At 46.1% G+C, this 12,986-nt stretch overlaps 1 protein-coding gene across 1 annotated transcript; it reads left to right on the top strand.

Annotated features, from left to right (window-relative positions):
• Nucleotides 1-522: 522 nt before the first annotated feature.
• On the top strand, nt 523-12,847 carry LOC115571473 (SUN domain-containing protein 2-like). Its single transcript, XM_030400911.1, is given in 22 exon segments — nt 523-697; nt 1,451-1,612; nt 1,819-2,006; nt 2,626-2,652; nt 2,742-3,014; nt 3,819-3,920; nt 4,544-4,687; nt 5,636-5,716; nt 7,198-7,273; nt 7,410-7,459; nt 7,839-8,062; nt 8,270-8,536; nt 8,907-8,999; nt 9,107-9,168; nt 9,322-9,466; nt 9,821-10,038; nt 10,040-10,118; nt 10,445-10,529; nt 10,904-11,019; nt 11,297-11,464; nt 11,543-11,635; nt 11,825-12,847. Coding segments are annotated over 22 exon segments (2,820 nt in total). The 5' UTR covers nt 523-647; the 3' UTR covers nt 11,942-12,847.
• Nucleotides 12,848-12,986: the final 139 nt, after the last annotated feature.

The raw sequence follows: 12,986 nt of genomic DNA, 5'->3' as shown, positions 1-12,986 counted from the left end.
TCCATCACAGTCCAGGTGATCCGACGGCAGCGTTCACCTGCAGCCGTCTGTGATCTGTTTGCGTCGCCGTCGTCCTCTCACATGTCGGCCGTGTCTGTAGCTCACCTGTGTCGTCCAGGTAACACCTGACAGAGAGTGTGTTAGTGTTCCACCTGCTGCCTCTCACCTTCCTCACCTGTGTGTCCCTGCAGCCGAATACTGAGACGGTTAAATAGCCCCGAACCAACACTGAGTGTTCTTTACATTCAGATTGTTTTCATGTTCAGAATCCATTCCACCGGTTTCACACAAACATCATTTATTCATAAGTGTTTGACACCTGGAGATGAAACTCAAATGAGCCTGTTAACCTCTGCTCTGTTCAGAGATGAAGCTGCAGCCAGAGAACAGGCTGTGTGTGTGTGTGTGTGTGTGTGTGTGTGTGTGTAGGTGGGCGGGGTTTAAGCAGCTCGCTGACCCTCGGCTCTTAACAGGAAGTGCTGTGTGCAGCAGGTTCACGCTGAACTTGAACTGTGCTGCTGCCACACGGCTTGTGTGTGTGTGTGTTTCCTCACTCTGTCTGTGTGTGTGTGTTTCCTCACTCTGTCTGTGTGTGTGTGTGTGTGTTTGGTAATGTGTGTGTGTTTGCTGGGCCTCTGTTCCCTGGAATGTCCTGTGAAGAGGACGTGGACCTGCAGAGCTGGGGCTGGACCGACCTGTGTGTAAACTCACCGCCTTCTTCGTGTGTGTGTGTGTGTCGTATGTAGGTCAGGTTGTCTCTGTGTCTGATAAGCAGCGGGGATTGTGTTGTAATCAGACTGACAGTCGCCTGCTGCTGTTTGTGGACGTCTGACTGATCGATATATCAGAGTGAATTTTTCACTGAGACGTGTTCATTCTGACCAGTTTATTTCTGTTTGTCAAAGTTTTGTCTTTTGTGTAAATCTGAGAGGTCTCACCAAAGTCCATTCAGTTTTCTTTTCTGTAGTTTTTGCTCACCTCACCAGGTGGACTCGAAGGCTTCAGCTGGTCTGTGCTTTGATCTGATGATTCAGTGACATGAAACACTAAAATTACAATTCCACACCGAGACAATACGAGACAGAAGGCGCCCGCTGCATTTTCTCGTCTGCTGAAGGACCTTTTGTCAAAATGCAGTTTAAGAGCCCAAAAAGAACTTCAGTCTATATTTGTTTGTATCTGTCAGATGTCAGCTGAATGAGCTGTTAGCACTTCCTGTTTGCAGTGTTCATGGATGTACAGATAACTATCACTGGATCACTTTGATACTGAAGGAAACTTAAAAACATGAAGCTTCTCAGGGGAGACTTCTCTCTGACTTCTGATTTTTTGTTGTTCATCTCACGCAGCATCTCGTCACGTGTGACGCAGCCACTCAGTGCTCGCTGTAAAGAAAACCTTCACTCTCTGATCCCCTTCCTTCTCCTTCCTTCCCCTCCCTCCTCCTCAGCTCCAGCTACTCCTCAGCAGCTTCAGACTCGGAGAAGGAGCAGCTGATCGTGTCCACCATGTCCAGACGGAGCCTGCGGCTCGATGACGGCCTGCTGGATCGCGGTCTGCCGCACAGCAGCACCTCCTTCAGTGTGGGAGGACCCAGCTGGAGGAGCAGCAGGTGAGGAGCTGGTCTGCTGCTCCAAACACAAGTTTTCACAATTTACTCTGCCCCGCCTCGCTCATTTACTCATCCACGTTCTTGTCTTTTTCCTCCTGCGCCTCCTCCTCTGGCTCTCCCCTGTCCTCACCTTTGTACTTTCCCTTCCTCTCCTCCTCCTCCTTCTCCTCCTCCTCCCCCTCCCCCTCCCCCTCCTCCTCCTCCAGGTCGATGAAGTCTCGTCGGTCCCAGCAGCTCTCTGTCTCCTGCTCGGAGTCTCTCCTCCTCAGTACTCCTCGTAAGCTGGCGGCTCCGTCGCTCCTGAACAGCAGTGTGGCGTCCGACGCCTCCCTGCTCTCCTCCCTGCTGGACGCCTCCTCTGTCCAGGAGTCCACGATGGTCGACACCTTCTGGGGTAAAACTGCTTTTTACCTCATCAATTATCTGATCAGCCCAAAGACCAGAGAAAGTGATGCACTGCTGAACTTGATACTTTTACTCCATAAGAAGAAAAGAATACTTGTGTGCTTCTAGTTAAGAAGTGTTGTGAATGCAGTGAAACAGAAACATTTTAAAATTAAAAATGGTCCAGGTTACTGTTGAGTCGAGGCACTTTTACCATCAGGGCTGCTTGACTTTGGATCAGCCTACCTGAGGAGATGAGGCTCGCAGAATCAGCAACTTCTGTTACATCACCTCCTAAATCCCACTTTTATAGACCGTCACCCTTTTTAAACTGATAACTTTCTATCTTTTTATTCCTTTTCATGCTCTTAGTCTATTTATCTGTCTTTTATTCCACCTATGTGACCGTCCATTGATTTTATTCTTTTCTTTCTTTCTTTCCTCATAAATTTCTTTGCCTTTTTTTGATTTGTTTGAAAAGTTCTCTGTAGATAAAGTTTGATAAAGAGTTGATAGAGAGCATTTATCAAAAGGCTTTTGAATAAGATTTATTATTATTATTATTATTAATAAACTGTGAATTGGTTTCTGATCTTGTCTGACGTCGATCTTCCTCTTCTGGTTTCCAGGTTTGGATCACGACGTCGATGCCAAAGGTCAGTTCACTGAATATACATCATGTTTTTTCATTAATCAATAATCAGATTGATTTCCTGTCAGTGAATCGTTTATGTCTATGTGACAGAAAGCACCATCGTAGCGGAGCACAGCACCGTCCTGGCAGACAGCACTCTGATTGGTTCAGACTGTCCCAAACACCCGGTGCAGACACTCAGCCGAGTTTACTGTAAAGACTGTGAGCTGCAGTCAGACAGGGAGGAGTCCACACACTGCACCTCCTCCAAATACACCTCCACCTCCTCCGCCGTGACGGGGCCGAGACCAGGACCCTCAGGGCCCGGAGACCAGGACACGTCCACCATCTACTGCAGAGACCGGAGCCGCAAGAACCGCACAGGTGACCGCAAGTTAATGTTGTTGTTGTTGTTCTGTGCACATATTCCTCCACAGGCGCCATGTTTGTTTCACACTGTGGTCGTGGAAACACTCTGATTAGCTTCATGTCGTCTGCTCACAGTCTCATGCTGATATTTGTTAGCCGAGCTTGAGCGTGTTCACCGGCAGCTCAGCCAGGCGTCTTCATTTACACTCTGACTTCTTTTAGGTGGAGGATTCATTCATTCAGTTTGTCTGGAAATGATAAAATAATGCAAAATGAGTTTGAAGTATTGAGAAATAAATAGTTTTTCTTCTTAAGTTCAGTTCACTGACAGCGTGGAGGAGCTCCCCCTGTGTTCATGTAGATCAGGAGTTGACTGATGTGTTTTTTTAGACTGGTAATTAGTGATCAATAAGTAATCCAAACACAAACACCAGCACTTTCTTTGAATACTTTTTTATACATGTATCATGAAAGTAACTTTTCAACATCATCATTAAGTGCAGAGATCTCCCAGCAGCAGTTCTTGTGAGTTTAACTGAAAATTAAAGACGTAAACATGAATACAACTTGAATTTGTATTAAATTTCATGGTTCTGTCCTCAGTTCTTCGTTAACTCTCCACTGAGCAACTTTCGATATTTTAAATATTTAACTAGAAACTTGGGCGCCAAGTTGACCTTGATTGTAGAAAACTGGAAAATATTGTCAATAATGCTGCTGTTATGTTTTACTGTGATTTCTTCTGACGGCAGCCGGCTCGTCTCAACAGATGATGATCTCAGATCAGCTGTTTGTCTTTAACAAACTTTTCCTCAGCAGGTGTTCTGGCGTCCATGTGGGACAGGTCGGCTGCCCACGTGTTTTCTCTGTTCTCTCTGCTTTATCATCAGCTGATGCTGCAGAAACGCCGTGATGTGACAGGTAGCAGACCTGACTGAGCCGGTTTCTCCTGCACCTACAGACTGTTTGTCAGCCGGGCAGGAAGTTAGTTCAGATATCTGAGCCACCAAAGAACCTGTTTTTTTTTTTTTCCGGTGTTTAATCCAAAGATGATTATGAGATACAAATGTGCACATTTTACAGAAGATCAGTGGTTCAACTCAAGTCCCTCCTGCAGAGCAGCAGCAGGAAGAAATCTGATTGGCCAGACTCCTCACAGTCAGGAGCTGCTGGCCAATCAGAGCTCTTTGTGTTGCAGCTCTGTTTGATAAGTCAACAATCAGTCTAAACGTCTTTGTTTGACTTCATGAGATAGTTTCCTGCCCAGCTGTGATTCTCCTCACCTTCACTTTTTATTTAAAACTCACATTCGGGGTTTTCACTTCCTGAAACATCGACTAAGAGCCTCCTCCTCCTCCTCCTCCTCCTCCTCCTCCTCCTCCTCCTCTGCCAACAAATATTTGTATAACTCTGCGTATGTGAATCACTTCCTGTTTGTCACCACCTGTTTGAGTCAAGCTGCACCTGAATCACTCTGTGGTGTTTCCTGCACATTGTTCCAGATGTTTCTGTCTTAATAGAAGTTTGACTCTTGGCTCTTGCAGATGTGCTGCAGCTCGGGCTGGGCTCCTGCCTGCTGTGTGTCAGGAGAGCTGCAGCCTGCTGTGTGTCTGTGCTGACACACACCTGGCAGGTGTGTCAGGGGCTGGCCTCAAAGGCCAACATACAGTGTGATAACGGACATGGAGGTACTGACTGTCGGAGGTGTGGGAATGTACCTGTCCACTTTTATTCTGACCAGACGCTGGTGTCCAAACCTGCATGAAATCAACTGAAAACAGATCTGTCCTTTTTGTCTTCTTCACCTGGAGTTCACCTGTAGTTCAGTTACCTGTGCCTGCTCTTGAAAACGTTTATTTCTGTCAGTCTAGCTTCTGTGTCAGAGTTCAGAGTGGATACTTCTTGCTGCAGTAGCTGTGTGAGAACACTAAACTACACATGAAGGCAAAATCCATTCAGATAGTGTCAGTAGGTTCTTGTTCCTCCAGAACAGCACCTAATGGACCCTTAAATTACACCACATGGACTAACCCTAAAACTTCCTCAGTGACCTGCAGGACAACGTCTACAACTACCCATGGGACCACTGAAATGTCCTTTAGGATCACTAGAACCAACTTTAGGAACTGTTCAACCACACCTGCGACCACTAGAACCTCCTGAAGGATTTCTATCTCTAAATAAGCTCTACACCTTTCTGTGATCACATACCTACATCAGGGCCACTAGAACTACCCGGTGTCCAAGAGAACCCTCTCCAGTGACCGCTAGATTCTCCTGTAGGACCACAAGAACCACCTGGAGGAACCTCTGTCCTTTTTTTTTAAATGAAAATGAACTTTAATCTGATGGTAAACAAGTCATCAGTGAGTCTGTTATTTTATTTATGTTCTGGTTCACTGTGTTCTGCTCAGATAATGAATTGTCCGTCTTCTGGATCACGCCCCGTTTTTTTTTCCTGGTCTCTCTGCTCACCTGCTGGTCTTCTCTCCCAAACAAATGGGCTGCACCCCTTTGCTTTGGCTGTTGCCGTGGCAAAATGCAAATGTCTGTGCCTGCAGTCAGCGTTGGTCCTCGGCTCAGAGGACGAGCTGAGGTGTCGTCTGAGTCCTGACTGTGTTTCCTGTCTGCTGCAGCTCGATCCAGTCACTGTGGAGTCATGACCCTGAGGGAGTCCACCAAGAACCAGAAGGAGCCTCATCCCAACGGATCTCTGTGTGAGTTAGAGACGCACACACACACACACACACACACAGCTGCAGTCCAGGTTACTGCAGCGTTTGTCACAATGGAAAAATACAAGTTCTCTCTTAAATCACAGTTCTCATATTTATGAATGGAGCTGATGTTTCTGTCATTCGTGTGCAAGAAATGCACTTTACAGAATTTGGGGGCATGCGAAACAAAGTTTTGTACTTGTGTCTTGAGGTACAAGAGAATTGCTCGATGGTTGTCAGAAATTGCTTGATTACATACATTGTGATTTCTAGAAAGCCTCCAGAGAGCACAACAAAGTGTTGTGTCCCCTCAGAGTTGCTGTTGGACATTAAAAGGACGTTAAAGGAAGTCTGTTGCTGCTAACTGCACTTACGTCTCCATGTCTGTTTTCTTTTCTTGATGAACCGGCTCAGTTAGCTGAACTCAAGACGCTCGGTTACAGCAGTCTGTCTTGTCTGCAGACTGATGTTGATGCGCATCTCTCAACTGTGCTGCTGTTATTTTAATTTTCCGTGCGTAGCCTCCTCAGTGTAGCTCGCTGGACAACTTTAGTTTCAAGGGTCTGTACAAGGTGTGACTGAAGTTATTTACAGCTGCAGAGGTTGAGTCTGTTTCCTGCCTTGTGTTGTGTGTCTGTCAGTTAAACACACTCGTCCACTGCTGACACCAACAGGTGACGACTGTCTGGAGAAACAACGCTCAGACATGGATACTGTCTCCTCCTCCTCATCCTCCTCTTCATCTTCATCTTCATGGTCCTCAGTGGCTTCCTGTTTGTTGGGGCTGATGTGGAGCGCTGCTGTTTTTACAGGTTAACTATCTGATCTGACCAGTGAAATACACGAGTCTCATGTTATCTGGCTGCAGATTGTCACTGTCTTCCTGTGTCAGACTGATCATGGATCTTATATCAGTTCTGCACTGTTACGTAATTATACTGATGCCGCAGTTTCCATCTAAAGCCACGACTGCATCATGAAGCAAACTTTCAGTCTGACGTTTTACTCCTACAAATATCTCCTTCTCCTTCTTCTTCTTCTTCTCCTATTAATCTGTCTCTGACCCTGTTTGCCTCCTCAGCTTCGTGTCTCTCTCAGCTGACTCTGGCTGCAGCGTCAGCAGTTTGGCCTCTGACCAAGAGAACATGTTCAACTTGTCGGAGCGTCGGAGGCTCTGCAGGTTACCGTTGAATTGATTGATTTGATTGATGGATTCCTCTGCTCCTCCTCTTCTGATGTGCAGCATGTTTGTGTCGGAGCTCTGTGTTGTTTCTCTCTGTGAAGTGAAACGATTCGTCCTCCGCTGTTGTTGTTGTTGTTCCTCTTGTCTCTGTTCTTGTGTTCGCTTCTTTAGTGGATTTGATCAACATCGTAACGTTTCTTTTCCTGCTTGGTGACCTGAAGCCTCCTGCTCAGCTGGTGAAGGATCACTTAATGATTATTTAATGGAATATTTAAAGTGTGTGTTTGTGTGTGTTTAGGTACGACAGCAGCTGATGTGTACAGGTGGCTCAACAGGCGATGGCATCACATGACCGCCAGCATCCTCCTGACTCGGTAAAAACCGTGTGTGTGTGTGTGTGTGCGATGTCCTCGTGGCTATAAAGAGGCTGCCCAGCTTCTGACTTGAAACCAAACTGCGGCTGAAGGAGTTCTTGTTTGATCAGACGTGTTGCTGTTTGTTCTCCTGCAGGTTTCCTCTCAGACTGCTGCTGGTTCTCGTCCCTCTGCTGCTCCTCTTCAGTAGGTGTCATGTCTTCACAGTCCACAATTTATCAGTCCGGCTGCCCGAAACCAGCAAATTCTTTCTAAAAAATGTGAAATTTGAGCCTGTAAAACATGAATAAAGAGTGAGAAACAGGTTAAAATGAGGCAATGCAATGAGAGTAGTTGAAATATGGTGGAAATGTTATTTTTGTGCTGAGAATCTGTTTTGGTTTGTAAAAAAAAAAAAAAACTATTTCAATTAAACGTTGAAAGCTTTTAAAGTATTTAAAACAACATAAATGTGTGAATCTGCTTTGGTCTCTAGATGAATCAGTGATTACTTCTCGGTGTCTGTTGTCCACTGCTGCTGCAGTTCATCAATGGTTCAGACACGGATGCGTTTTTGTTGTTTCAGGTCTGTGTTGGTTCTGTTCTGCCGGTCTGCAGTCTGTCCTTCCAGCTGTCTCGGAGTGGAGGATGACGGTCCCTGACGTCCCCGCTCTGTCCTCCATCTACAGCTTCATGTCCCCCAGGAGCCAATCAGCAGAGGGCACTGTGGAGGAGTTGAGGGCGGTGCAGCCCTACAAGGAGCCGCTCTACAGTCGACCTCCATCGACTGAAACACCATCAGCAAAGGAGGTACCGACACCACCATGTCACTGTTTCATTTCTCTGGTAAATGACTGCAGTTGTTTAGGAGATGTCCAGTTCTGTCATCCACGGATACATTTCCCTCATTGTTTCATCAGCTTTGTCTCTTTTTTTGAATCCATTATTTTGTCTCTCTTTATTCCACATGCTGTCTTTTCAAGCAGCTGTTTGAATGAACGTTTCGTTGCTTCACAGGAAGCGTCTGCTGCAGCGTCGGCGGACGAGGCGACGCGGCTCGTTCATCTGGAGCAGAGTCTGACGGCGCTGTGGGATCGGGTGGAGGGCGGAGGGCGGCAGGCAGAGCAGAGACACGTGGAGGTGCTCCGGCTGTACGCTGACCTCCAGCAGCAGCAGGTCTCTGCTCACAGCAGCCGCGAGGAGGCCCGGCTGAGCGAACTGCTGCAGCAACAGCTGGAGCAGCTCCAGGCACGACTGGACGAGGAGAGACAGCAGAGGGAACAGGTCAGAGACATTCAGACCAAAGATCTAAACATGACTTATGGAAATACAGATTATATGAAGGCATAAAGGTCGCACACACACTAATCTCCAGGACAAAGTTGACAAATCTACATTCACTAATTTATTCTGGTCATGTCAACCAACGTGCTCATGATTTGTCCTGTTGGCCTTCATTTCCTGGAGATTTGGTCGCTTGCTACCTTTTTATATATCTTTACATATCTTTGTGACAGACACCGACTGTCATGCGAATGTCCCAGGTCTAAAAGATGGAGAACCAGCTTCCTGCACTGACCGATGAAGAAGCTTGATTTAGATTTTGATCAGAGTGATTGCAGTGTGTGTTTCCTCTCTGTCGGTGTGTCTGCAGACCCGGCAGCAGGATTTATCGCAGCAGCAGAGTCAAGCGTCTCGTCTGGATCAGCTGGAGTTGCAGCTGCAGAGTCTGGCTGCTAAAACTGAGGTACAGCAGCACTTCATCATCATCATCATCATCATCGTCTCATTCAGTGACTCACAGAAGCTCCAGAATTTGTTGACGTCAGGACCGTTTGGTTCGTTGTTTTGCAGGAGGTTCAGTGGAGACAAGAAGCCGCAGTCTCGCCTTCATCAACACTTCCTGCTGCTGTCAGGTGATCTTCCTCCTCACCCTCCTCTTCACTTTACACTCACAGCTGCAGTTTGGTTGCCGTTCTGCTCTGTTTGTCCTTCACACAGACAACAGGTGTGAAACACTTTGACCTGTTTAACAGTTTGGAGTGCACTTGTCTTGTAACTTCCTCTAGTGTTGGTGTGGACCGTCAGTCCCATGATGCCTTGCTGGCAGTGGTTGCGCGGTTGGAGGCGGCTCTGGAGGATGTGAGGCGGGATGTTACGGGTCTGTCCGGGTGTCGGGACGGCTGCCGACGGCTCGACAGAATCCAGCAGACGGTGAGAGAGGCCACACTTAACTATTAAACACTAACCCAGACTTTAGAAACATCAGATCACAAAATGTTGAACACAGATTGTAAACGTGAAATACAGAAATGACAAACATTGATCTCTTTACATTTTGAGATTCATTTTTCCAATTGTTGTTGAGAAATAAGCTTGTGGCTTCTTTCTGGTGAACAAACAATTGAATGACAAGTTTAAATTTCTTCTGAGTTTCTCTACTTGCATGTCTTGTTATTTACACACCAACCAAAGCTATGATTCTTGAGAATTTCAATAAATTAAAACTCCACTTTCAGAGTCTCATGGTTCTGTATCTGGCTTCCTTTCCCTCGTGTCCTCTGTCAGATTTCTGATCAGGTCTCCGTTCAGGTCCGTGAGGAGGTTCGGACTCTCGTCTATGGTAACCAGCTGACGGTGGGGGGCGAAGCTTCTGGAGACCAGGCCGGCCTCCCAGAGTCGCTGCTCCAGTGGCTGTCTCAGCAGTACGTCAGCGGGGCCGACCTGCAGGCGTCGCTGGCCTCTCTAGAGCTCAGAATCCTGCAGAACATCAGCCTGCAGCTGGAGCAGCGTCCACAGCGAGGAGACGGTCAGAGAGGCCGTGCTGCACGCCGCCGAGGCTGCTGGGGCTTCCGTGACCCGTGAGGTGATGCTCTGATATTTATTTTACAGTCGATAGTGTAAATATATGACAGTCTTTTGACTTTTCCTTCATTCCTCTGCCAGTATGACCACATAGTGGGTGTTAAAGTCACCAGATGCATCATCCAGTTGTCCAAGTCAGAGCAGTGAAGCCTCCTCTCTGCTCATCTCTCTCTGTGTCCACTTGAAGAGGGAGATGGTTTTAATGATCCTTCTGTTAAATGGCTCCTCAGATGTTTGTCCTCTAACAGATATCAAACAGTAAACTTACAGCAGTCTTATTCATCGAGCTTCCCTGCTGACCGATCACTAATCGCTCGTTTCCTCCAGGACGTCCATGTGATCGTGCAGAACGCTCTGCGGCTGTTTTCTCAGGACCGGACCGGCCTGGCCGACTACGCTCTGGAGTCTGGAGGTCAGAAACTCAGAGCGTTTGTGTTTGACTTGTTTTAACAGTGTGTTGTAGTGTTGATGAACGTGACTTTTGTAGTTTACAGTAACGGTAACTAAATGAAACAAAGGTTAACACAAAAATAACACTAAACCTTTTACAAAGATTTGTTTTTGAGAAGTTATGCTAGCTTGTAATGCTACAGCGACTTCCTGTTCATGTTGTTGATTGCTCCTGAGTAGACAGAGCTGCAGATGTTTCCTAGCAACAAATTTACACATGAATAAAAACTAGCTGAAACATTTCTTTATTTTTTTTTTAAACTGTGACCTGATTTTCTTAACCACTAGTTTGAAGGTAGTCCAGACTGTACCTGACAGTGTCTGGTTGTCCTGCAGGGGGCAGCATCCTGAGCACTCGCTGCTCGGAGACTTACGAGACGAAGGCCGCGCTGCTGAGTCTGTTTGGAGTTCCTCTCTGGTATTTCTCTCAGTCTCCTCGAGCTGTAATCCAGGTAACACACCTGACGTACAGCATCTGCTCTGTCACACGTGACGCCTGTGGTCACTGGAGTGTTGCTATTGTTATTTTACGTTTTCTTAATGTTTTGCTTCATGTAACAAAAGCTAACTGAAGTAAAATGTTTGTTACATTAAAAGATAAGTCCTACATTATCAGTGTTGGTTCTAAAGATAATTTGGAAAGAAAAACAACAATTAATCGATCACAGTTTGGTGTAAATGTGGATAACATCCAGCAGAACGTGTATCTCTGACCTTCTCGTCCTGTAGCCAGACGTCCATCCAGGAAACTGCTGGGCCTTCAGAGGCTCCAAGGGCTTCCTGGTGATCCGCCTCTCCATGAGGATCCTCCCCACTGCCTTCTCCCTCGAGCACATCCCCAAGTCTCTGGCCCCGAGCGGGACTCTGCGCAGCGCCCCCCGAGACTTCAGCGTCTACGTGAGAGAGACTCGCCAGCAGAAATGTGCTTTCTGGATGTTTAATTTGTGTTTAATACTGATCTGTTTGTGCTTTCAGGGTCTGGATGATGAGAGTCAAGAGAGAGGGGAGCTGCTGGGCACTTACACCTACGATGAGGATGGAGAAGCTCTACAAACCTACTCTGTCACTGTGAGTAATGCTGCACAGAGTCTCTTCACAAACAAATTCAAAATCATTATTGCCTTCTTGTAAATTCAGCAAATGTTCAACATGAAGTTCTTTCTTTTTGTCCCAGTGATGTTTATTTGCATATAGAACAGGGAAGTGAGAGCTGTATTTTTGTGATGTATTGTTCTGTCTGTTTTTTGTCCTGGACAGGAGGAGAGTGACCGAGCCTTCCAGATCATCGAGGTACAGGTGTTGTCCAACTGGGGACACCCAGATTACACCTGCATGTACCGCTTCAGAGTGCATGGGACACCCGGAGACCTCTGAGGATGCTGAGGAGACGACATCAGATTATTCAGTGGACTATCAGTGTGGTGATGACAGATAACTGCTGCAGCCCCCTGCTGCTACCTGTGCCTGACACACCGAACACTTTTCTCTTTTTGTTTTTAACATTGAAGCAGTACAGCTGAAGACTGGAAACTGATGGCAGTTCTGGATTTTGGGTTGTTTGAAAGAATACAGACTCGGTGTCACTCCAGTCTTTCCACATTTTAGAGTTTCAGTATGTCCATCCTGCTGGAGCAGGAGACACTTCTGTCCTTTCAGACCAAATGTTATGTCAGCGTGATGTCATTTCCTGTGGAAAAATGACACACTGACAGCTTTGATGTGATGTTTAATGTTTCTGTCAATAGTTAATATTTTTATATCAGTGTTTTGTTTTTACTGTAATAAAGTTCAGATGATGGAAAGTTGATGAAAACATTGGGTCATATTTCAAAGTTAAAACAGATGTGACAGCCCATCAGCTAACGTTAGCGTCCCAGCACCTCCTTGCTAATGTTATTGTTTTCACTTCCAGGCCTGACTTAATGTTTCCGAGATGTGTGTAAATATTTTGGAATTAATTTACACCTCTCCCATCGTATCGTGTAACAATGTTCGCTTTTGAAGTGGTTGAATGCTAAAATTAGCAAATGGGTTATTGAACACATTGTATGATCTTGAAATATGATCCAATGTCTTCTGCTGATCAGTCAGAAGGGTGTGATGTGAAAATGTGCCTGCCTGCCCACACTTACCGGACTGGACATCAGCAGCACGACATCTGAGCTTTGTGTGTGCTGTCCCCGGTTGTATAGATAGCATTTTTTTTTTTAACGCTGTTTGTGTTGATGAGCTGGAAATCATCTACAGTTTTGGTCATAATAAATATAAATCTTAATATTTTGTAGTAATAAATGTGTTCTTTGTGTTTCACTGTAGTCTCTCTGGGCAACAACTACGGCGTGCGACAGGTCACAAATCCAAATCACAAGTCAGTAAACACAACAACAAATTGGTAACAGAATTTTGTCAGCTGGAAAGG

Source organism: Sparus aurata, chromosome 20 (assembly GCF_900880675.1).
Source record: "Sparus aurata chromosome 20, fSpaAur1.1, whole genome shotgun sequence".
NCBI lineage: Eukaryota > Metazoa > Chordata > Actinopteri > Spariformes > Sparidae > Sparus > Sparus aurata.
Note: the sequence above shows the minus strand (reverse complement) of the source record. Positions and strands in the feature narration are given on the sequence as shown.